Raw genomic sequence first — 25,448 nt, 5'->3', positions numbered from 1 at the left:
GGTGGTGGGAGCCTCTCCCACCTCCTCAGCAGCGCTAAGGATGTCAGACTGCAGCTTAGGCCTGCTCCCCGCTGGCAAGTGGACATCCCCCGAGGGCTCCCGGGCTGCCAGAGGGATGTCTGACTGCCAGTTTAGGCCCAATCCCCCGGGGAGCGGGCCTAAACCAGCAGGTGGACATCCCCTGAGGGGTCCCAGACTGCGAGAGGGCACAGGCCGGGCTGAGGGACACCCCCCTCGCCCCAAGTGCACAAATTTTTGTGCACCGGGTCTCTAGTACTTTCATAACAAAATTCCAAACCTGGTTAAAACCAAAACTTTGATCTTGTCCATTCCTGCACCAGAGCAGCTGAACATGGCTAAAGAAAACATCAGCCCTGGCCAGTTTGGCACAGTGGATAGAGTGTCAGCCTGCGGACCGAAGGGTCCCGGGTTCGATTCCAGTCAAGGGCACATGCCTGGGTCGCAGGCTCTATCCCCACTGGGAGGCGTGCAGGAGGCAGCCGATCCATGATTCTCTCTCATCGATGATGTTTCTCCCTCCCTCCCTCTCCCTTCCTCTCTGAAATCAATTAAAAAAAAAGAATAACATAAAATGTGATGGTTGATTTGGCTTTAAATCTATGGTCACAAATTTCAAATGAGCCTTTCGTGCTACTTGCCATTCTTACTGTTTTCTTGTAAGTTCACTTACTCTCCATGATGGTTATTTCACAGCTTCTCTCTTCAAACCTCTAACCACTCCCCTGTCCCTTCCTGCATTTATTATATTAGCTGAAAGACTTCTATACAAATAAACTTTCCCTCATCAAGTATTTGGTTATCCTCAAGTATAGTCACATAGCAAAAGCAGGATAAATATTTCTTTTATCAGGTTTTCAAATAAGTTCATTTCATAGTATCTTTCCTCCAAAGGTAACCAATTAAATGGTTGTTTTTTTTCTAAAGAGTCATTGTAAATTAATCCATTAAAACATAGTTTATATGTTTCAGTTCATTATAATATTCATATTGATATTCAGATTGTCCCATCTTGGACCACTGGGAACCTTTTGAACTTGACTCCCAAATTTCTGAAATGACCCCAATAGCCTTTTGAATCCTTTCTCATATTAACAGAATTTTCAGGCTTATCTTTTATATTTCCTGCCCTTTTAGTAAAAGTGTTTACAGATCATAGTCTGGGAACTGGCATGCTTCTTGCTGCTGGGTTGGTCCTCATCTAGAGCTTTCCAGTTCACATATAACTTCTTTGGTTTTATATGCTTGTATCTCTTTTCTTTTAAAACCTTAGTTCTTAACTATTCTTCCCTTCTTGAAATGCTGTCTACACGTGGCTTCCAGGCCACAGTGCTCTGATTTTCCTCGTCTTTCATTGGCTGCTTCCTTCAGATTCTTTTTGTGGATTGCTCTCTCCAATTTCTAACCATTGAGTGTTCAATCCCTGGACAACTTCTTTTTTTTTTTTTAATATTGTATTGATTTTTTACAGAGAAGAAGGGAGAGGGATAGAGAGTTAGAAACATCGATGAGAGAGATCGATCAGCTGCCTCCTGCACACCCCCTACTGGGGATGTGCCTGCAACCAAGGTACATGCCCTTGACCGGAATTGAACCTGGGACCCTTGAGTCCGCAGGCCGACACTCTATCCACTGAGCCAAACTGGTTCGGCAGGACAACTTCTTGACTATGTGCTGTCCCATTATTTTAAATATCATCTCTAAATGAGATCTGTATGCCAGTTCTTCCCAAACTTGTATGTGCTGCCTAGATAGCCACCCTGTACACCAAATTCTTAACTTTGATATCTCCACTTGGAACTCCAGAAAGCATTTCAAACTGAAAATGTTGAAAAAAGACTGATTATTTTTTCTCACTGTACATGCTATCCCTCAGGTTTTCCATTTCAGTAAGGATCACTTTCTTGCACTCTGGTTCCCATATATTGATAAAACAGCCGTGAGTGATTTTTTAAAAAACATAAGGCATATTATGGTACAACCTCACCCTTCACCTTTGAGTGGCTTCCCAGCACACATAGAATGAAATCTAGTCTTGAATAAAATCTAGGATTCTTACAGTATACCACCTGAATAGGCAGGGTTTCTGCTCTTCATGGAAGGCCATGGTGAGCCGACATAGTTCTTCTAAGATCTGGAAACAATTTATTGGCATAAAACATGTTAAACCATCTGAACTCTGAGCACACTTGTCCTTGTGAAACCAAAATGGCTAGCCCAGCCACTGTTGCTCAGTGGTGGAGTGTCGACCCATGAACCAGGAAGTCATGGTTCGATTCCAGGTCAGGGCATATGCCTGGGTTGCGGCCTCAACTCCCAGTAGGGGTATGCAGGACACAGCCGATCGATGATTCTCTCTCATCATTGATGTTTCTATATCTCTCCCTCTTGCTTCCTCTCTCTGAAATCAATAAAAACTACTTTTTAAAAAAAGGTTAGACGTATTATTGTTTTGAGTTTTTCCATTAATACTCTTTTTGGTCCTATTTATTTGTTTCATTGTCTGTTTTTATTTTTTGGTATTATTTCAGTATCTATTAATGCTCACAAAGGATATCCAGTAACAAGCACCAAAGTTTAAGAAAATTTTATGGTAGAAAAACATAAATCTATTAGAATGACTTAGGTATAGCCCACCCTTATTCAGGTTTTACTAGTATATGGAGTATTTAGCTGGGAAAACTGGCTTTCTAGAATCGTATTTGTAAAAGATTATATAGGATCAGTGTAATTCTTTCAAAAGACAAGCCACACCTTTCATACCTTAAATAGATTTTAGGTATTGCTTCTCAGACCTTGTTTTCAGTTAGGAAAGGTGGGGGGTCGGAGTGAGGAGGCAGCTCTTTCCACAGATAACTTATTTTATATTTATTATACATTATTACATATGTCATCTGATCGTGTCCTCATAGTAGCCCTCAGAGGAAGTACCAGTATCATCTGTTTCACAATTGAAGAAACCAAGACATAGGTGGGCAAAGTGCTTTACCGGAGACCATGCAGCTAGGAAATGGAAGAGCTCTCATTAAAACCAGGCCACTGCTTCCACATTCCTTGCTCTTGTCCAAACCTTTACTGCTTCTCTGCTACCATGTAGTGAGTAGCCTACTGGGTCAAGCACCTTTTTAGGAGGACCCTTTATAGATATTATTTCCTTTATTTCTGATACTCCAGGAGATAGCTGTTCCCATTTTACAGGTGAGGAAAGTTACACTCAAAGACTTACAGGTAATTTATCCTAGCTTACCCTGCCAGTCCGTGCAAGAATCATTACTGAACTCAGCTTTTTCTGATTCCTCAACTTATATTCTTTCCACTACTATATACCATGCTGCCACTCTAGCTGCTATCATTTTTCATTGATTTTGAATCTCTTACTAGCTGTTTTAGTTTATTTTTGCCTTTTTTTTAGGTTATTCTATATTTGTTGTTAAGGGTGATCTGCCAGATTGTGAAGCTGACCAACTCCTACAGATGATCAGGGTCCAACAGATGCATCGACCAAAACTTATTGGAGAAGAATTAGCACAAGTGAAAGAACAGAGGTAAATTAGCTCTGCAGTATGGAATGTGTGATACTCTTTCATTACAAGAAATAAATTTTCATGCTAACATTGGATGGGTGGTCCTTTTATTGTTGGTAATTTTTTTTAGACCCAAATGTTTTAGTGAAGTTTATTGGTTCAAACCTGAATCAACTCTTTGAATTACTTAAAAATGTTAACTTAGAGCCACATCGCAACACAAAGTTTATATTATTAGACCTTATCTGCGAGAAAAATCTGTACGTTTCTTTAATTCTATTTTTCAATTACAATTGACTGAAATGTGTAAGTTTTGACATATAAAATCTTCAGTTTATAAATATTTTTATATCTAAAATGCAAGACCTGTCTGTAGTTATTATCAGTGCTTTCATTCTTTAGCGTCCAGAAAACGGATCTGGAACAAACCTTAGAAGCAAATGAGGGATCAGGAGTGTTAGATGAAGAGGAGGAGGATTTGCAGCGGGCTCTGGCCCTAAGTCGCCAACAGATTGACATGGAAGATGAGGAAGCAGATCTCCGCAGGGCTATTCAGCTCAGTATGCAAGGTACAGACATTCTGGCGGGGTTTTTCATTGTTGAAGAATAGATTCAGATAATTCTTGGTTTCCTGGAAGTTAATGAACTGTTAGATGTTCTTTGACAGTTACTGCAGAATCAGTAGCTATGTGCAGTCAGCTGTTCTTTAGTTTTCTTGTAATATAAATACCTTTTACAACCTATGTTATATTAGGACTAAATATATATTTCTTATCACCCGAGGTCATTTTCATTGATATTTAAAAAAATATGTTTTTATTGATTTCAGAGAGAGGAAGGAAGAGCGAAACATCAATTATGAGAGAGAATCATTGATTGGCTGTCTCTTGCATGCCCCTTACTAGGGATCAAGTCCTCAACCTGGGCATGTGCCCTGACCTGGAATTGAACCGTCACCGTGGTTCATGGGTCGACACTAAACCACTCAGCCACACTAGCCAGGCTTCATTGATTTTTAGAGAGAGGGAAAAGGAGGGAGAGAGGGGCAGGTCAGAGGGGGAGAGAGAGAGAAGCATTGATGTGAGATAGAAAATCAATATGCTGCATCCTCCTGCACACACCTCTACCAGGGCCAAGGAACTGAACCCGCAACCAAGGCACATGCTTCACCCGGGAATCGAACCCACAACCTTTTGGTAGACAGGGCAATGCTTCCACCAACGAAGCCACACTGGCCAAGATAACTAGCTGTATTTTTATTTCTGGTTATTCCATTTGGTTATAATACTATACTAACACAGCAATAAACTGAGGTCAATCTTTGTGGGCAAAAGTGGGGGAACTGTTACCAGACCAACTGTTTCATAAATGAATTTGCTGTTGGACACAAAGGAAGGCCTGGACAGAGAATATAAATTGATTTTAGAAAACTCTAACATTGGTGTCTGTGCAACGTATAGCTTGAGTCCACTTTGACGCTTTTATAGTGATGTAAGCCCATAAGCAGAGGAGAGGTAAGACATATTCCCTAGGGAATCCAGGTGGAAGGAAATGTCTGTTTTGTAGCTCTAAGTGGCTTACATTGGCTTACATAAAAGCATGAGGAATTTCTTTTGGCAGTTTTGTTTTCATCTAATTAATATGATTTTGCCTTCTACTTTCTAATGAAATTATTGATTGAATTCCTGAAATCTATATGATAAAAGGCCAGTGGCCAGAACGCTGGAACGACCAAACGACCAGTCACCAGGAGGTGCATGGAGCACCTCTCCGTCCCTTCCTCCAGCCTGTGAGCCGCTTGCAGCGGTGCTGTGGCTCCTGGTGGCGAGCTACTCGCGCACGGCAGGTCTGAGGTCCCGCCAGTGCGGCGGGTCTGGGTCATGTGCGATTTTGCGTGTTGGGCCTCTAATATCTAAATAAAATTGAGGTAATGGCAGACACTAGCTTTTGCAATTTTAGTTATTTGTGTGTAATTCACTCTACTTACCACTTTATTTCACCATTTGTGCGAAATCTCTGGTTGGTGCAATAAATGAGACCATGGAAATATACTGAAGTTGTTGTAGGACCCAAATTTTTGAAGATAAAGGAACACAGAGAATGTGTTTGTTTCATGATCATCCAGTTTAACATTGTTTGCGGGTAGTTTTTATCGCGTGCTAACAGGTGGCGCGTGGCGCGGGCCATTTTTGCTAATTTTTTGCGCAAATGGCAATGTTCAGTAAAATTACGATAACTTTAGTTTACGTATTTATACGTTACCCGCATTCTACTGCTAGTCTATAAAAAAACGTATTAATACGTGTCCTGCGCTCTACTTACTACCAGTCAACGTAAAACATATAAATACGTTTCCCGCATACAATGTGTTGGTTCTAAGGAAGTCTATGTCTTTGGAAATATAGCTTGATGTCTAATAAGTTAAAGAGAGCACGCGAGAGTGGTGTTAATGGCTCTTCCTCCCTAGTTGGTTGTTGGTCTTAAATCCTCACATTTGCTACCACAGTTGGGTGACAGCTTTGGCTGTAGTGGATACTGGCTAGGTTTGAACTGCATTATTCAGATTTCCCCTGAGGCTTTCAGACCCTTTCTTATCTATCTATTAAAAAGCTAATATGCAAAGTGTCCCCTTGGGAGTTTGACCCGGAGACCGGGAGTTCGATTGCTCGCTATGATGGGTGCTGACCACCAGGGGGCGGCGCGGAACGAAGGGAGGCCCTGGCCAGCAGTTGGCAGCCGGGGAAGGGAAAGGGAGGCCCCAGCTGGCAGCCAGAAGGCCCCGATCAGCCCTGATCGCAGGCCAGGCCTAGAGCATCTAGTATTTACAGAATAGTAGCAGAATCCGTTTAAGAAGAAAACATTTTAAAAGCTTTTGTGTGAGGAGGTGGGAGTGGCTGGGGCGAGAATTGGGGAGAAAAGGGAAACATATTAATAGTTTAAACAATAAAGAATTTAAATTTTAAAAAAAAGCTTTTGTGTGTAATTCACATAAGTATAAACATCTTGTTACTTTACCTGGTAAATAAACTGTTTGTTTTGGTCCTATTTTCGTTTTTCAGGTAGTTCCAGAAATGCACCTCAAGATGTTCCACAGACATCAGGTACACAGCTGACTTCAGAAGAGCTACGGAAGAGAAGAGAAGCCTACTTTGAAAAGTAAAGTAGTTGGTACAATATTCAAATGGCATATTCAGTCTTTACTTTGGCTATTTTTTCTATTTGTGAACTTAAAGCTTTGGCTTAAACTATTTATTTTATTTAGGATTCTCTTTTTTAAAAAAGACTGGTTACTCCCTGACCCTGTGAACATTTGAATGTACTTATTTTAATTTACAACAAATAAACTGTGAAATGGAATGTTGTTTTAGGGGGAAACTTTGCCCCAATACTAGTTAAATTTACATGAAATTGGGTGAAGGAAACCCTGTGAAATTTCAATCATCAAAGGGAAAATGAAATTGAATCAAGGCAAGAACCATGCTTCATGATCCTTTGACTGTGCTCCTCGGCTCCTAATCCTGCAATGTTCTTCTGTCTGTTCATAGGGAACAAGCACTTGAGGTCGGGGAGCCCACTCCTACCACAAATAGAGGTGGTGGCTAAGAGCTCTGCTCATTGCGCTCTAGTGCGGTACTGCAGGACTGTCAGCATCCGGGATGGGAGGGCAGACCATAAATCTGAATCATCAGCTCCTGAAACCTAACTTTGTATCCGCTTTATAAAAAGTGCCCTTAAAATAAAAATTTTATCCCAGAAAAATACCACTCTTTCCACTCACAGGTCTTCCCTTTATCTTAATGATAAAAATCCATCTTGGAAATTACGAGATCTATAATAGATATTCAGATCCTCTGATCCCAGATCAGAAACCAAAAGGCCAGTGGCTGAACTTGGCCTGTTAATTACTGTACTTCATCAGTTCTAAGATGCACATATTCTCACATCTCCACACCTCTGCACCTGAGAAGCATCTCACAGTCATATTTGGCAGCATTTTAGTGGTACCTAAGATATTGGAGCTAAAATTTGATGGTGTAATGGAGATAATATTTACTTTGTTTTCTGTGTTTGTTTGTTTTTAAGTCACAGCTCAGAAGTATATGAAGGAAAGTTCTGATCAACTGACATCCTCTTAATGTGAGATATTTCTAGTCTTTATTCAGTGATAGAGTAATGGATTTAATTATATGTAAAATTTCAAAATAGTGCTTATTAGTACTTCTTCCTTTTAAATTTAACTTTTATTTTTTAAATATGATAAACTTAAAATTCATATAAAAGTAGAGAAACCAGCATAATGAACCCCTATTGCCCAGATTTAACAAAGATTAGCACATGACCAGCCTTGTGTTTCTATGTCCCCATCTCCTATGCCCGTCACTCTTCTACCCCCAAGCTGGGATTTTTTTTGTAACAAATCTAAATCATTATATCATTTATCCATATTTATTTCAGTACGCCTCTCTAAATATATGAGCTTATTTTTTTACATAGCCAAATGCTATTGTCACACAATAATATTTTATAATATCATAAAATATCTAGTTAGTATTAAAAATAACTTAAAACTACTTAATTAGATAAAAACTAATACCCTAGAAATTTTATTTTAAGACATATCAGAATTAAAAGAAAACATAATTCTACTTTCCTTATATAATACTGATGTTAGTATTTGGCACATTTTCTTCTGGTCACACAGACACACATACATATTACTTATACCCATTTTCCCCTAATAGTAAGTATTCTTTGTAAATAGGCTATATGGTACTTTATAAAATTAATGTATGTATCATAATTGACATATGAACATTTTGATTTTTACTATTATAATTAATAGTGCAACGAACTATCCACGTACTGACTCAGCGCCTCAAATCTATCATTGTTTCTTCTAATTATTCTGAGGATGTCAGATTTTTTAGTTAAAGAACATGAACATTTTTAAGGCCTTCGTACAGATTTCTAAACTGCTTTCCAAATAATTTCCAAGTGATTCTTCTACCATGTTTTTTCAGACTTTGTTTTTTTGTTGTTGTTTTTTTGCCAGAATAAAATTGTCCAGACATACTTAATAGAGAATCTACAAAGTTTACAAATACATCCAAGAAAAGGAAACCGTCTTTTAAAGTATAAAAAACAAATCCCTCTCTTATTTAAAAATTTTAAAAGATATTTTGGATTAGAAATATAGAATTTTCAATGCATTGAACTTTTTAGAGTGGAAAGAATAATGCAGTGACATTTCATAATGACTAAGTAAATTCTAACAAGCACAATGCCAGTGATAACTGATGCAGATGTTTTATCAACCCTGTGCCCTGTTATGATGGCTGAGCATCGGGATAGTTCCCTCCTGGTTGGAGAGTAGTTGATGGGGAGGAAGATGTGCAGGGAAGGTTTTCAGCTTCAGTTTTTCATCCTCTGCCTCCTGGTTTGATCTCAGAAATACTGGTGGGGCTCTGGCTGATGTAGCTCAGTTGGTTGAGCATCGTCCAGTGCACTGAGAGATCACTGGTTAGCTTCCTGTTAGATGCCTGGGTTTGGGGCTTGATCCCCAAAAGTAGGGGGCTCTCAGGAGGCAGCTGATTGATATTTCTCTCATCGATTTTTCTGTCTTTCTCTCCCTCACCCTTCCTCTTTCTCTTTTAAAAACATTTTTAAAATGTTTTTATTGATGTCAGAGTGGAAGGGAGGGAGAGAGAGAGAGGAAGAGTGAGAGAGAGGGGGGGAGGGAACATCAATGATGAGAGAAAAATCATTGATTGGCTGCCTTCTGCAGGCCCCACACTGGGGACCAAGCCCAACCCGAGCATGTGCCCTGACTGGGAATCGAACCGTGACCTCCTGGTTCCTAGGTCAATGCTCAACCACAGCTATGCCGGCCAGGCTCAATAAAAACATTTTTAAAAAAATACTAGTGGAGAACTAGAGAAGATTTAGAGTCAAATGTTGCTGAGCGGAGTTAAGAGCTAACTTCTTGGTATTTCTTTTTAACAGTGACTAGCATTCAAAATCATGTAGGGCTCATTAATAAAGGGGCTGAAAACTAATATTTGCTTTTCACTAGAATTTCTGATTATTAAGCCTAGATGGGCCCCTGTCTCTCTAGCTTCCATCTTTGGAAATGTGGCTGTAAGCTTCTCGAGTTAACTCTTTCTTCCTTCTGACCCTCTTCAAACTGACCATGGTGCTAACTTGTTATTTATTAAAATTTATAGGTTTGGTGGGAGTTTTTGTTTTTGTAGGACATTTGAAGCTTCATACTTAATGTATTCATGCATGTAGCATAAAAATACTGTTAAAAATCTACCTTTACAAGCTAATATGTTATGAATAAGAGTTGTTAAATTTTTTCATAGCCGTATTTTTTCCCCGTGAATAATCTCTAAACCATTTTACCTATCATAAAACTCCAGGCAAAACTATTATATCAGCTATGTCATTTACAAAACCTGCCTTCACTCACATGTTATGAGCATAAAATTAGGCAAGATATGTAAAACTATTTCATAAACTGTAAAGTGCTCCACAGATAGGCATTAGCCTGATTAACGTCTTCTCACAGGTTTTCTCTAAAATGATGCAGATTCTTAATTTAAAAAGTGTTTCCCAACAAGTACTATTTTCATGGTCATGGATTGCTTTCATTTTTTGATTCCCTAATACTTGAGCCACCACTTCAGTGGCATGGCTTGGTCAGGGTTCAGTTTAAGAAACATAAACGACTAGAGTTTTTTTTAGCAGAAAGTACTTAATACAGAAGGTAAGGCCTTACACAATCTTAGGAAGAGCTGAATGCAGGCTGTAGGCCAGGCCTCCAGAATTCTAACTTGTCTGAAGAGCTTTGACCGCTGCCCAAGTTGAGATAATGGGGAATTGGGATATCGAGTTTAGGAACACACTTCCTGAGCTGTGATCCTAAGGTCAGGAAACTGCCACCACAGTTGCCTAGACATGAAGACTCAGGAACATGAAATCTGGCTCCACTGCAACTGCCGTAAAGCAGAATTCTGGGATTGGCATCCCCATGACTTGACTTGGTGCAGAGAACAGCGAAAGCAGCAGGGAGATGGCTGTGCCTCATTTCTGCCCTTTAAAGCTCATACAAATGCTTTAAAAGCACTCTTTTTCCAGAATCTGAGGTCTAAAGCAATGTAAGACATGTCGTTTTTAGCTTTCTCGACTCTGTGATACAGAAGGCACAGTGGGAATGGATGCTGAGTGCTATTTGTGCACATTCTATCTTAAGGTGTCATCACATATGAAAGGTGTTAGAAGTGATTCAAGGTTGGCAGTTCATTTACTCACTTTTCATGAATTTAAAGTAGAATAAAAGTTACTGCTCTAAAGTCGCTGTCTCACCTGTCACTCCCTTGCATTCTGATGTGTTTTCCTGAGTGGAGGAGGAAGAGGGCGTGGGGAGAGATCTGATGTGCTAGGAAATCCACATAACTCACAACCTGTCCTTCTCGGGCCACGTTCCGGAGTCAGAGTGTGCTAGTGGGAGTACACTGCCCACGTGTGCTCATTAGCCTGCACACCAAAGTCATAAACATGCAGATGTCAGTGTGCTCGCTCCAAGACCAACAAGGAGAAATGAGATTCCCCACTGGTTGAATTTTCTTTGTTGCTCATGTTTAAAACACAAGATTAAGGGGGACCCTAGGAAAAAATGTGCTATTAATAGTGTTACCTCTAATTTTAAAATTGTTTCCTTTAAAAATCCTTTTATGCATTTTTTTGAAAGCTATGGCTTCTCAGATTGTTGCTGTTTTTAATTTTTTTAATTTTAGCATATATATGTATACATGAAATCATTTAAAATATACATAAATGCAGAAATAGTTCACAGAGCTCCATATACCCATCACTCAGATTCCCCAGTTGACATTTCTGAACCATTTGAGAATAACTTGCAGACATGATTTCTCATTACATGTCAGCACTTCAGTGTATATTTTCTAAGTACAAGCACCTACCTATTACGTCATAACCATCATGTTTTAATGTTTTATGACATTGTTTCTCCTGCTTAAAAAAATACAGGGAGAACTTATTTTAATGCAATACATATTACTGAAACTTGGTAATGTATATTAAAGAGTTCATCAAGTATTTGATGAGTGTCTACTAATGCCTGGCATAGTTTTATGCACTGGGCAACAAACAAGATAAGGGGTGTACTCTTGTTAGCTTACATTCTAAAGAGGAAGACAGAACACATGGTGATAAGTTTATGCTGGAAATTAAAATGAAGTGATGGGCTAGGGGGAATGCCAGGTGGCCACTGAGGACTGTGGGCAGGAAAGGTATCTCTGAGGAGATATTAAGCTCAGATCTGAATGACAGGAAGGAACCAGCCATGGAAAGATCATGTTAACGCTTATGGTAATTTGAGATGCTTTACTTTCCTTGAAGTGCTTATTTTCAGTGACCTCCCACAATATTAAGGATCTGTAAACCAACACATTTGCATAAAAATAGCTGCCAGTGAATCCTTTTGTACAATGTGTTATTTTGTGGTTAAAAATACCTGCCTATTAATTTCTCTGATAAATGCAAATTTTACATCCAGATTTTGTATGATCGCACTGTGATATTTTTAACTAATATATATATCAGACTGATTGCTCTTGCATCCTTTTGTGGTGTTCATGTCAGTGACTTTTGTTTTGTGGAACCATTTATTTTCCATGTGAATAGCACTTCTCATGGCGTATTTATTCTGAGGGTTTGTTTGTTTAATGTACATTGTCCTTTGCATGTTTCAGGCAGCAACAGCAGCAACAGCAACATCAACAGCAGCAGCAGCAGCAGCAGCAGCAGAATCCACCAGGACAGCTTCCACACCCACGTGAAACACCAACCACAAGTTCAGGAGCACTTGGCCGTGATCCAGGTACACCTCCGACTGTACATCACTGTCGTTACCTGCACACTGTTGGACACACAGGCTCTGTGTGATTTTGGCTTTACAGGCTGTTTCTTCTCTCTTTAATTGTATTGAAATTTTGAATGAATTTGTAATCTAAATTTCTCTGGATTAAGGAGCAGGCAGACTAGAGCACTCAAAGAGTACTTTTCTTTAAAATTATAAATGATACCCTGCAACATCACAGTAATTAATACGTTCCATGCAGGTTCTTCAGAAGTAATGAATATTGCTTGTAGAAAATAAATACATCTTACCCCCTGGACAACTAAAACCACCTAAGTGTAGTCTAACTAGCAACAGGAAGTCTAGAGTTACATATCAGGCCTGGGTTTAATAAGTCATAAACTTGGGCCAGTTATTGTTTAGTAGAAGTTGAGTGACAAAATGTATATACAAAGGACTCTGAAAGGTCCCAGGTTTGATTCTGATCAAGGGGATGTACCTTGGTTGCGGGCACATCCCCAGTGGGAGGTGTGCAGGAGGCAGCTGATTGATGTTTCTAACTCTCTATCTCTCTCCCTTCCTCTCTGTAAAAAATTAATAAAATATATTTAAAAAAAGAAAAAGAAAAAAAAAAGTCATAAACTTGGGCCAGTTATTGTTTAGTAGAAGTTGAGTGACAAAATGTATATGACAAAGGACTTCTAAGCAGAATGTGTGAAGAACTCTCAAAACTGAGTTAAGAAAATAACTCAAAAAATGGGCAAAGGATTTGAATGGATACTTCACCAAATAAATATATGGGTGACAAATAAGCACATTAAAATATGCCCAACATCACTCATCATTAGGGAAATGCAAATTAAAACCACAATGACATACCATTACACACCTTTGAGAATGGTTTGCTAAAGAAATAAAATTGACAATACCAGAGGCTGGCAAGGATCAGAGCGACTGGGACTCACATACATTGTTAGTGGAAATGTAAAATGGCACAGCACCTTTGGAAAAGGGTTTAATATTTTCTTAAAGTAAACTGAATCATGTGATCTACTGGTCCCACTCCTAGGTGTATAAACCAAGAAAAAGAAAACGGAGGTTTTCACAGAAAAGACTTGCATGTGACTCCTAAGAGCAGCTTTATTCATAATTGCCTCAAACTGGAAACTGCCTAAATGTTGTCCTTCAGTTGGTAAATGGATGCACAACCTGTGGCACATCCAAACAATGGACTGTATTAGCAATAAAAAGAGGTGAACTGGTACTGTTTTCTACTCCTGCTAAGTACAGCTAGCAGCCCTGAGCATTTGTATTAAACCAGTAGTTCTCAACCTTCTGGCCCTTTAAATACAGTTCCTCATGTTGTGACCCAACCATAAAATTATTTTCATTGCTACTTCATAACTGTAATGTTGCTACTGTTATGAATCGTAATGTAAATATCTGATATGCAGGATGGTCTTAGGCGACCCCTGTGAAAGGGTCGTTCGACCGCCAAAGGGGTCGCGACCCCACAGGTTGAGAACCGCTGTATTAAACAAACCTAAGAGTCTGAAAGGTAGAGAGAAGACAGATGTGCTAGGCAGATCTGGGTTTTCTTTTTGCCTCATCTGTCATGGACCTTGTGCTGGAGAAACCACAGGTGCAAACCAAGAAAAAAGTGATGAGGAAAGGGACCACCGAACAAGACAGAAACTCTTTGATAATAAACACCTTAGTCCAGCCAAACTGGATGAGGTAAATAAACCGGCCCGACTGCCACCTCACCCTGTCAGCAGAGGCCAAGTGGGAGCCTAGACTTGTATCCCCACCTGGCAGTCATGAGGCGCACCTCCCCGCCCCCTGGCCCAGGTGGTGTCCAAGAAAGCCAAGTGGGGAGCTGGAGTTTTTATTACTCCTCCAGGAGGCAGCAAGGCTGCCTTTGCCATGTGTCAGTGGTCGTGTGTCCTGGACTTGCACCAGCAATAAAGAGGCGTCCCTCTGGCTTCCTGCCTGGGTGGTGTCAGGAGAGGCTTAGTGCAGATTCAGGATTGTCATTGAGGCGGAAACAAGGCCACTCCCACAGTGTCGGTGAGAAACAGTAGCAAGGCCTTCCTACCCTCCCAGTCATGGGGACATCAGTGGAGGACAGTGGGAAGCCAGAACTCCCACATGTGCTCAGCAGTTGTGATCACACACACCCTCCCCTATCTGACAGCAGCAGCAGGGTAGCACCCTTTCCCCCCACTGGTGCTGTGTCGGAGGAGGCCTGTTAAAAGAGAAGATTTAAATAAGATTCCACGTCTCCTAATATCCAGATGTCTCGGAGTCAATCCAGAATCACTTGTCATACCAATAGTCAGGAAAAGTTCAACTTGAATAACAAAAGATTACTAAGCACCGTTACCTAGATGACACTGATGTTAGAATTTTCTGACAAGGATTTGTAAAGCAGCCATCATAAAAATGCTATGATGAGCAATTACAAATATGCTTGAAACAGTGAAAAATTAGAAAAATATAGGAGCTGTAAAGATCCAAGCCTAGCTGGTGTGGCTCGGTAGAGCGTCAACCCATGAACGAAGAGGTCATGGTTCAATTCCCAGTCAGGGCACATCCCTGGGTTTCGGCTTGATCCCTAGTAGTGTGCAGGAGGCAGCCAATCAGTGATTCTCATCATTAATGTTTCTAGCTCTCTCTCCCTTCCAATAAAAAAACATTTTTTTAAAAGAAGAACTAAATGGAACTCTTAGAACTGAAAAATAATAACTGAAATTTTAAAACTTAGTGGGTGGATCCAACAGGCGAATGGAAGGACAGGAAAGAGTCAGTGAACTTGAAAACAGAAAGAAGTTTCCCATTCTGCCCGCTGGTGTGGCTTAGTTGGTTCAGCCTCATCCCATGCATCAAGAGGTCGCACGTTCAATTTCCAGTCAGGGCACATGCATGGGTTGCTGGCTCGATCCCCAGTAGGGGGCATGCAGGAGGCAACTGATTGATATTCTCTTTTATCACTGTTTCTATCTCTCCCTTTCCTTCTCTCTCTCAGAATCAATAAAAATGATTTAAAAAAGAAAAGAAATTTCCCATTCTGAGCAACAGAGAGAATTAGACTAGGAAAATTAACAGCCTTTAAGACCTGTGGGACTATAATAAAAGATGTAACATGTTCCATGAGAATCCAGGAAGAAGATGAGAAAGGGGTTGGGGCTAAAAAAGTATTTGAATAAGTAATGGCTGAAAATTCTCCTAATTTGGCAAAAGATATAAACCTACAGATTCAAAATGATCAGTGGACCTCAAACAGGATAAATCCAGGGAAATCCATACTAAGACACATAAAGTCTAATTTCTGAAAATGGAAGACACAAAAAAGAAAATCTGAAGACAGCTAGAAATAACCTACAGCAATTTTGCATAATAGCACATTTCTCATCTGAAATCTTGGAGGTCAGAAGGAAATGGCACATTTTTCAAGAGCTGAAAGAAAAGAACTCTCAATATAGATTTCTATATCCAGTGAAAATTTCCTTCAAGAATGAAGGGGGGGAATTAGAGACTTTGTCACAGTAAACCTACTCTAAAATAATGGCTAAAGGAAGTTCTCTAAACAGTAATCCTGGAACATCAGGAAGGAAAAAAGAATAATAGAGTAAAAATAGGGGTAAACATACTAGACTTTCCTTTTGAGTTTTCTAAGTTATGTTTGATGATTAAAGCAAGAATTATAACATTGATTTGACTTTTAGTGTGTATATACAAAATATTTAAGGCAATTTTAAACAGGGGAGATTAAAGGGGTGTAAAGGGAGATCAGGTTTCTGCATTTCATTTGAACTAATACAGTCACTCTGGAAAATACCTTGGAAGTTTCTCACAACCCAGCAGTTACACTCCTGAGAATTTAGTACAGAGAAATGAAAACTTCTGTCCATGTAAAAACCTGCACACAAAAATTCTAACAGCTTTATTTGTTATAACCAAAAACTGGAAACAACCAAGATGACTTACAGGAGGTGAATAGTTAAACTAGTACATCCACACTGGAATACTACTCAGGATTAAAAAGAAACCAACTATTGATACATGCAGCAAACTTGGATGACTCTCAAGGGCATTATGCTGAGTGAAAATTTTTAAAAAAAGGCCTCAAAAGTGCTTATTCTGTATGATTCTATTTGTGTAACATTCTAAAAATGACAGATTCATAGTGATGGGGAACAGCTTAGTCGTTACTGCAGTCAGGGAAGGTAATGGGGAGAGACGTGGGCATGAATAAAAGGAATAGCAGGAGGCAGATCTTTGTGGCACTGTAGCAGTTCTCTGTCTTGGTGGTGGTTACACAGATCTGCACATATGATAAAATACCATAGAACTACACAACATTGTACCAGTGTTAATATCCAGGTTTTGGCTTAAGCTATACTTATATAAGATTTGGTGAAATTGAGCCAAAGTGTACCCAAGTCCTGTCTGAATTATCTTTGTAACTTCTGTGAATAAATTTTCAAAACAGATTTTTTTTTTTAAGTAATGAATGTGTATTTCGCCATACGCAAAAGGCTCCATACATACTGCTTCATCCCATTTATGTTCACATGCAGGGAAAGGCAAACTGGGGGGCAGAGAATGTATCAGTGGTTGTCTAGGATTAGGGGATGGAGATTGGCCACAAAGAGGGGGGAGCAAGAGGGAATTTGGAGGGGACAATGGAACAGTTCTGTGTCTGGGTGTGATGGTAGTTATTCAACTCAATGCATTTGTCAAAACTTACAAAACTAAATGAGTGAAGTTTACTATTTTAAAATTTAAAAATCAAAAAGGAAACTATAGTAGTCATATACATTTTCTAAGAGTTTACCTTTTGATGACTGATAATTTTCCAGAAATATCTAAGAAATATGTGTATTTTCTTTCCCCACAGGTGATATGAGTGAAGAAGACATGCTTCAGGCAGCTGTGACCATGTCTTTAGAAACTGTTAGAAATAATTTCATAACCGAAGAAAAAAAATAATACCTTTTACAAGTCTCTAAAATAGTCATACTTTCCAACATTGTCCTGTGTGATTAAAGCATAGGGTCTGTTTAGTAATGTGTCAAAGAGAACGAGGTTCAACAGAGGAAATAAGACTTTTAGGTGGTCTGCAAACAAAAAGATGAGAAAGTAGAAAAATGCATCAGTTGTAGGACTAAGTCATAATCCCTCAAATACTAGCCAAAGAGGCATCCAGCAGTTAAAGAAATTAATAATAGTTTTCTCAATGTTCCTTTTTCATTTTTGAGTGTGCAATATCTAATGTGTCTAAAATTAGGGCATTTTTCTTGACTCTTTTTGCAGACCAACTAATAAGCTCTTGCCACAGAACTTTTCCCATATATTTTGTTTTCTTTTCCTCCCTTCTGTGTAGGTAATCGGCTCGCTTTCATCACTTAACACAGTAGTTGCTTCTATGTCTCGTTAACTAAATGAACCTTTCAGGACAGTGTCTCTTCTCTATGTTGATAATAGGAACGGTTCCAGAGGATAAGTGTTCTCCCTCCACCTACGTATGGTGGACTTGGATGTTTCCTCATGTTATTGTCTCTGGTCACAATTTATCTGCTACCTGGTTTTTATTATTTTTCTACAACTCTTAAAAGATGGTAATTTTTCTTGAGGTTTTTCTTTTTAAGCCCTCCAAGGTGGGATCATTATGTCATGATTCTGGTGCATTCCTAAACTCGCAAGTCAGCTCTGCACAAGTATTTAAGAATAAACGAGCATTTCTGAAACGTGTGAGCACCTCCTTTCCCAGATGCTTCATGAATGTCTTCTCAGTGTGTTGGAACTTTGCAGCTGTGTCGTAACCCTCTCTCCAGCACGTTTGTTTTCCTCTTTTCCCGGTGAGAAAAACAGAAACGCGGTATGCAAGCAAGTTTCCTTCTGGTGTGAGACAGCATCTAATACCCACCATGAATGTATGTTAGACAAAATTTGGCCTTCAATTTTAGTAGCGGAGCCAATTTATTTTTTTTCTCTTGTGATGGAGCTGTCTGTTCTGTTTACAGCTGGGTCATGGAATGTAGATAGATGTCAGCTTCTGCTGTACATCTTCTAATAGGTATAGCTTGCCAGAGATGATGGTCTGGAACATGAAAATAATTTACTCATAAAATATATTAAAATTTATACTGTGATTCAACACTTGGTTGTTTAAAATAGCTTAAGAATTATAGAAGTCACATAGAACTGAATGGGTCTGTAAATAAGAAAGTCTTTAGTTTTGATAAGCATTCTTGGGGATGACCAGAGAGTTTCTTGCTAGGTCAATACAATGGTATGATTTAGGTGAAAATTAACTAGGTCTCTTTGAAATGGGTGTTTTAGATTCTGTCATCTACTCTGCATCCCTCATCCTCCATCCCCTTTGAAGCCCTTTTGAATGTCAAATTGTTTATAAGCTGAAATGTAAGAAGACATTGCAGCCGATGACTTAGAAAAATAAAATATGGTGTGTTGCCATATTGGTGTGTGGCTGCACACATTTTATCAGGGAAATTTTTTTTTATCTAGGATTTATTGCTAAGTGAAAAGAGATGAGAAAATGCATTTTATTTATAATTATGATAAAGCTTTTTCTTGGAAAAAGACAGATTTTTTTAGTCATTATTTTGTGCCAAATGAAGTCTTCTGAAGTTTCCCTTACATAAAATTAGAATTTTGCTTTAAAATCTAGTTTTCTTTTGACAATTGAGAATGTTTCAGAAGAATTATAAAACTTTAGAACTGCAAGTGATGTTAGAGTTTAGTACTACTCTTTCAAGACTTACATATCAAAATATGTATTTGGCCTTTATTTTTTCCCCTTGAAAATTTACTTTAAAACTCTTCATTCACTTGAATTGATGAGCTACTTAATATAAAAATGAGAGGACGAATACACATAAGTTTTAACCTAGAGTTTATAAAGTTTTTATATTACATACCTTTGTCAAAGCCTTTAGGGAAATATAGCATGTTGACCTTCATTTGCTAGGGATTTTTTAAAAAGCAAAGCTGAGCACACACTGGATACATTTCAATGTGTTTATTTAGTTTGTTGTGACATTGTTATATTTGGCAGGCAGATCCAAAATCACCAGTAAAGTGCCATCTTGTTTGGACTAGGTTAAGTCTAACTGAACATTTAAATTCCATTGATTGGCCAGTATGAAAAGATGCCAGTGCTCATAACCACAGTATCAGAAAATGTAAAAGTTACAAAAAGCTACAGATCACACATCAGGAACTGCTGTTTACTATAAACAACGTAGAAGAAAGGAACAATAAAATTCACAACTGTCCTGCTAACAACTTTATATTAAGATTTCCATTCTGTTTCACCAATTGGGAACACCTTAATGTTTAATATTTAAACTATTGGTATCATTTTTCTAATGTATAGTTTGTATTACTAGGATAAAATACATACAGTGGCAAAGCTAGTGTTAGAAGTAAAGTTTAAACAAGCTTTGGAAATGCCACTTTCATATTTTGAGATGTCAGATTTAATAAATAGTTATTTATGTTTTAAATTTTGGAATAGTTAACCTCTGATCTAAAACCATCAATTTACATTTTTACAGAAATTAACTTACAAATATTTCAGTACTGTAAATTGTTTGAAGTGATTGCAGTAGGTAAACTATATTTCACTCAGCTCTAAGATCTTGGCCAAATAATTTACAATTCACAGAATATTTAAGAAGGTGCTTTTTTTTTCCTTTAAAACTTTATTTTTCTTAATTAAGACTTTATTCATGCCAAAGTTAATGAGGAAAAAAACCTCAAAACTAGTTGAGACTCATATGCAAAATTACCCATAGTCTACATTGTTTCACATACTAGTAAGTTCAATAAAGTAAATTTTATTCTAGTCAGAGCCTAAATCACATTTCTAATGTCTGCTTGTTTGATACTATATTTAATAGTATCATGCTAGTGCCAAGATTTACTAAATGTCTTAAAATTGGCCCATTCGACCTGTCCAAATTAAAAAAAAGAATTGACTCAGTACATACACAAAATATAATAATTGAAATATCTTCAGTTGAAAAATCTTGATGTGTTAAATTCTGAGGAAGATTCAATAATTAATATTGATGGCTTCCTACTAAAAACTTGACCTGCAATTAGAGAGGCCTATGACCACTACTTTCAAAGTGAATTGTTACATCAGGGCCTCACAAGTATGGACATGTGTGTGATCTTAATTAAGAAAAAACATTGGATCAACTAATCTCAGTAGTGTAGATAATTTTTCTTGTGTTTTTTTTTTTAAATCCTCACCAGAGGACTTTAGAGAGGAAGGAAGAGAGAGAGAGAGACACCTATTGGTTGCCCGATGTATGCTCCCTGAATGAGGATCAAACCCGCATCCCAGGCACTTGCCCTAACTAGGATCCCACTGGCAACCTTCCGGTGTATGGAGTGATGCTCAACCAACTGAGCCACACCAGCCGAGCTAATATTTTCAAATAAAAACTTTCCTTCATTCCTGGTCCCTTTATAACCAGTATCTTTTGCTAAAGAAGTGAACTGGCTTGTATCTTTTAGAGCCTTACACATAACAAAGATATTTTTTGTTCCATTCTGCTTTCATGAACAAAAAGATTATTGACGTAGTTGGTTAATTCCTGAATTTTGATTTTTTTAAATTTGAAGGAAATCTTTGCTGTTTTTATTTTCACCCAAACTGAGCTGGCATTTTAAGAAGTAATACTAGTAGCATACTTCTAAATTCACAGCAGTTGGCATGCTAAATTAATAATGAATCAAGGAGTGGGAAGCAGTAGTGAAGTATATGTGGAAATTCCTGACTTACTGAGGAAGCACGTCAGTTTTCTCTGGCATAGTTCAAAGGTGAATGTTTCTGGGAATGTTTTTAATGTTTTTTTTTTAAAGAGGCAAATGTACATTTGAATGTGGTTATCTACTTTCTACAACACTGGATTACTAGAAATAATTTTTTAAAAATCAGTCTTCTATATAAATAAACTATTTGAAATTCAACTACAAAAACATCTGAAATAAAAAGCATTGTCTTGGCCATGACACAAGTGCACTGTGACGGTGCCATTTGCTCAGGACTCAACTCTGCAGCCCTTGTCTGTGCACCCGTCTGAGTCTTTCGCCGTTAGTACACACACAGGCCTTCCTGTCTGGTCCTTAGAAAAGCCGGGCTTCCAAATCACTGTTGAACACAGGATTCTATTGTTAATGTGGATGTTCTATAAGTTGTATTTTAAATATCACAGATTATTAAATAAAGGTAATGTTTGCTTTTTTATTTCCGTTTTTATGTGTGTTTATTGTTAATTCATAGCCTTGCCATTCAAAGTTTGGTTGGAGGACCAGCGACGTCTGCACCACCCCGATAACTTCATAAATGCAGTTTCAGGCCCCACTCCGACCTACTGAGAGCCTGTTTTTAACAGGACCCCCGGGGTTTCCAGTGCAGAGTGAGGTTGGAGAAGCATTTTATGGACCATGGTGATGAATATAGCAGGCCTGGGCGCCCACTGACACTCTGTTCCAGCTAACTGCTGCCAAAGGGCCCATTATTACTAGAGCCTCAGATCTTTTCTCAGAAGCTAAGAATCCCACATTTTTATTTGAAATTAAGTTTTGAATGCTGGCTCAATTATTTTTAACTCGGGGCTAAACCACATGATAACAATTTTTAAGAGTGCTGGTTTTCCCTTATTTTATCCAACTCTGGACACTAGAATCTAACTGTAATAATTGAACTCTACCAGGACTAATAGAATCCTCAAATTATGAGGGTTATATATCCATTTTAGCCTTAATTGGGGTTGGGCACAAACTTTGAAAAAATTTTTTCAAATAGATTATATGATCTTTTTAACTTAATAGCTTGGTGCTTAGAAGGACCAATTCATTGAATTTGGATGCCACCAAATGAGTGATCTCATCAACACTCACCCGTAGGCCTTGTGAAACATAAGTTGATTGGAATGCTTATTTCATGTTTTCTTTTTGTAAAAAATATATTTTTATTGATTTCAGAGAGTCGGGGAGAGAGAGAAATATCAATGATGAGAATCACTGGCTGCCTCCTGCACACCTCACACTGGGGATCGAGTCCGAAACCTGGTATGTGACCTGACTGGGAATCAAACCATGATCTCCTAGTTCGTAGGTTGATGCTCAACCACCGGGCCACGCTGGCTGGGCCCTATTTCATGTTTTCTAAAAACATTATCTTTGCCGAAACCGGTTTGGCTCAGTGGATGGAGCGTCGGCCTGCGGACTGAAAGGTCCCAGGTTCAATTCCGGTCAAGGGCATGTACCTGGGTTGCGGGCACATCCCCAGTGGGAGATGTGCAGGAGGCAGCTGATCGATGTTTCTCTCCCATCGATGTTTCTAACTCTCTATCTCTCTCCCTTCCTCTCTGTAAAAAATCAATAAAATATATTAAAAATAAATAAAAACATTATCTTTTATTAAAAGGAATTTTGGGGTTATCCTTACCCTAAAAATTTGCATGTTTAGGACCCTTTTAACCATTTCTTAAAAAAATTTATCTTTATTGTTGGGAGTATTACAGGTGACCCCCACTTCTCCCCCATCTTTTAACTATTTTGTATGGATATCACCAAATGTTCAAAATTCATGGGTCCAGATGACTTCTTCAGCCTGTCCTTTTGATATTCCCCCCTTACCCACTGTAGTCCCACTTCAGTCCTAGCAGAAGGCTAAACCCGGGCCTTTCCCACCTGCAGGCACTCTGTAACACTCCGTCTCCTTTCCTTTGCACCTTTTGAGTCCTTGCTCCTATAGTTCACTTGCCATCTCCTGCTTGAAGGATGCTTCCAGCTGGACTATCACTTCTTGCTGCACTCTCTTCTCTCCCAAGATTGTTCCAGTGCTCCCGGGTCTGGAACCCCAGCCACCCTTTGCCTCATGGGCTGCTAGAGAGAAATGATTCCTATGTCATTCATTCAAAACATCTGAGTGCTTGTCTGTGCCAGGTAGGGTTTTGGAAGCTTAGAAACAGCCATGAATAAGAGTCTGCTCTCATGGGCTTGTAGTCTGGCTGATAGAGGGAACATTTAAATTAATGAGCTTGCCCTAACCGGTTTGGCTCAGTGGATAGAGCATCAGCCTGCAGACTCAGGGTCCCAGGTTCGATTCTGGTCCAGGGCATGTACCTTGGTTGCGGGCACATCCCCAGTAGGGAGTGTGCAGGAGGCAGCTGATCGATGTTTCTAACTCTCTATCCCTCTCCCTTCCTCTCTGTAAAAAATCAATAAAATATATATTTAAAAAAATTAATTAATGAGCTTGACTTTATAACATGTTAAGAACTGTGCTTTTCTGTGAGATAGGAAGGCAAACAGGATGATATGACAGAGTGTGACTGGGAAGGAGGACTGCCTCTGAGTGGGTTCCAGAAAAGCCTCTTGGAGGTGACATTCAGACAGACACCCGAAAATGAGGAGGCAGCCATGCAAAGGCGTGGAGCCACCAGCCCCGTCTGGGAACAGCAAGCATGGTGGCCCCGACATGAGGGCTGGCTGCTGCTCCTGACCAACAGAGAGAAGGCTGCAGAAGCCAGTAGGTAGTGGACAGGAGATAAAATTGGGATGTAGGCAAAACCTTACCATGTACGGTTTCGTAAATAAAGGTGAGTATGTATTCTATTCATATTTTATTACACCAGGCCCTCTGCCTCCACTTTCTAGAATATTCCCGAGCCTTTATTTTTAAAAAATCATTTAAGAGGCTCATCAACTACATCCACCAAAGAGCATGCCAGTGTTCAACATAACCCAAAAAACTGGCTGAATGTTTAACACTAAAGATATTGTTTAACCAATTTCAGATTATAATTTTAGTCAAGACTCCCACTACCCGCTTGTGCATTGTGTTTTTCTTCCTGTTAATTTTATGCCATTATTTTCATCACTATCAGACGACTATAGTTCAGGTTTAAAACCTTAGTATCATATTGAGTGATAATGTTAATTCACATCATCAACGATAGTGGCTAATATCAGAATCTCTCCCATTCATACCCTTTTTGTCTTTCTCAGCCAGTTCTGGTCCAGGACATGGTATCATGTGCAGTGACATCTTAGCTGTTCGCTTCGCCTTCAGCCTCTCTGTTTTTTCCTTTTTTAAAACTGGTTTCAGAGAGGAAGGTGAGGAAGAGAGAGACAGAAACACCAATGAGAGAATCATCAACCGGCTGCCTGCCTCCTGCATGCCTCCTACTTGGGGGGTCGCTGAAACCTGGGCATGTGCCCTGACTGGGAATTGAACCCAACCTCCTGGTTCATGGGTCGAGGCTCAACCACTGAACCACGTGGGAGGGGCCAGCTTCTCTGATTTTGAGTCCAGTCTTCCCGAAGCTGCTTAGCCCCATCACTCCAATGACCTTTAAGTGAATCTCCATTACTGCCAACATGTTATTACAGGTTTAATATCCGTAAACACTGGAAAGGATGATGCCAAATTAGTATTTGCTGAAATGATTGTATGCCTAGACAACCCAAGGAAACTAACTGAAACGCTACTGAGCTAAGAAGGGAGGTCATTTTACAAATGAGAAACCGATGCACGAAGTAGCCTTACTCAAGGTCATGCAAGCTAACGAGTGAGACCCAGGCAGTCAGCCGCAGGGTCTGCACCTCTAACCCGTGGGCAAATGTTTAACAAACACTTCCGGAACGAGATGCAAGTGTTCCTTTTAAACCATCCCGATTTCAGGGAGAGCTTGCCTGGTGCCCTCAGATTCCCACGAGTCCACAAATAGTGCAATCTGCTATTTGTAGCCCCTCTTTTTGTGTGTGTGTGTGTGTGTGTGTGTGTTTTTACAGAGAGAAAAGAGAGTTAGGAAACATCGATGAGAGAGAAACATCGATCAGCTGCCTCCTGCACACTCCCCACTGGGTATGTGCCCGCAACCCAGGTATATGCCCTTGACCGGAATCGAACCTGGGACCCTTGAGTCCGCAGGCCGACGCTCTACCCACTGAGCCAAACCGGTTCGGGC

The 25,448-nt window shown here is 39.3% G+C and overlaps 1 protein-coding gene across 4 annotated transcripts in view; it reads left to right on the top strand.

The window, feature by feature from the left end:
- ATXN3 (ataxin 3) overlaps window positions 1-21,715 on the top strand; it is a 33,301-nt gene extending 11,586 nt beyond the window's left edge. The window contains exons 7-11 of one of the 4 annotated variants that reach the window (XM_005871203.2): window positions 3,431-3,563; window positions 3,945-4,111; window positions 6,602-6,698; window positions 12,320-12,447; window positions 17,330-21,715. In XM_005871203.2, the coding sequence (XP_005871265.1) occupies window positions 3,431-3,563; window positions 3,945-4,111; window positions 6,602-6,698; window positions 12,320-12,447; window positions 17,330-17,421 (617 nt within the window). In that variant the 3' untranslated portion in view covers window positions 17,422-21,715. Of the gene's footprint in view, window positions 1-3,430; window positions 3,564-3,944; window positions 4,112-6,601; window positions 6,700-7,625; window positions 7,680-12,319; window positions 12,448-17,329 lie in introns of those variants that run through there. The other 3 variants (XM_014543691.1, XM_014543692.1, XM_005871208.2) reach the window with 3 other exon arrangements.
- Window positions 21,716-25,448: the final 3,733 nt, after the last annotated feature.

The sequence above is a fragment of the Myotis brandtii genome, unplaced genomic scaffold (assembly GCF_000412655.1).
Source record: "Myotis brandtii unplaced genomic scaffold, ASM41265v1 scaffold332, whole genome shotgun sequence".
Taxonomy (NCBI): domain Eukaryota; kingdom Metazoa; phylum Chordata; class Mammalia; order Chiroptera; family Vespertilionidae; genus Myotis; species Myotis brandtii.
The sequence above is the reverse complement of the archived record's forward strand: the minus strand, read 5'-3'. Positions and strand labels throughout refer to the sequence as shown.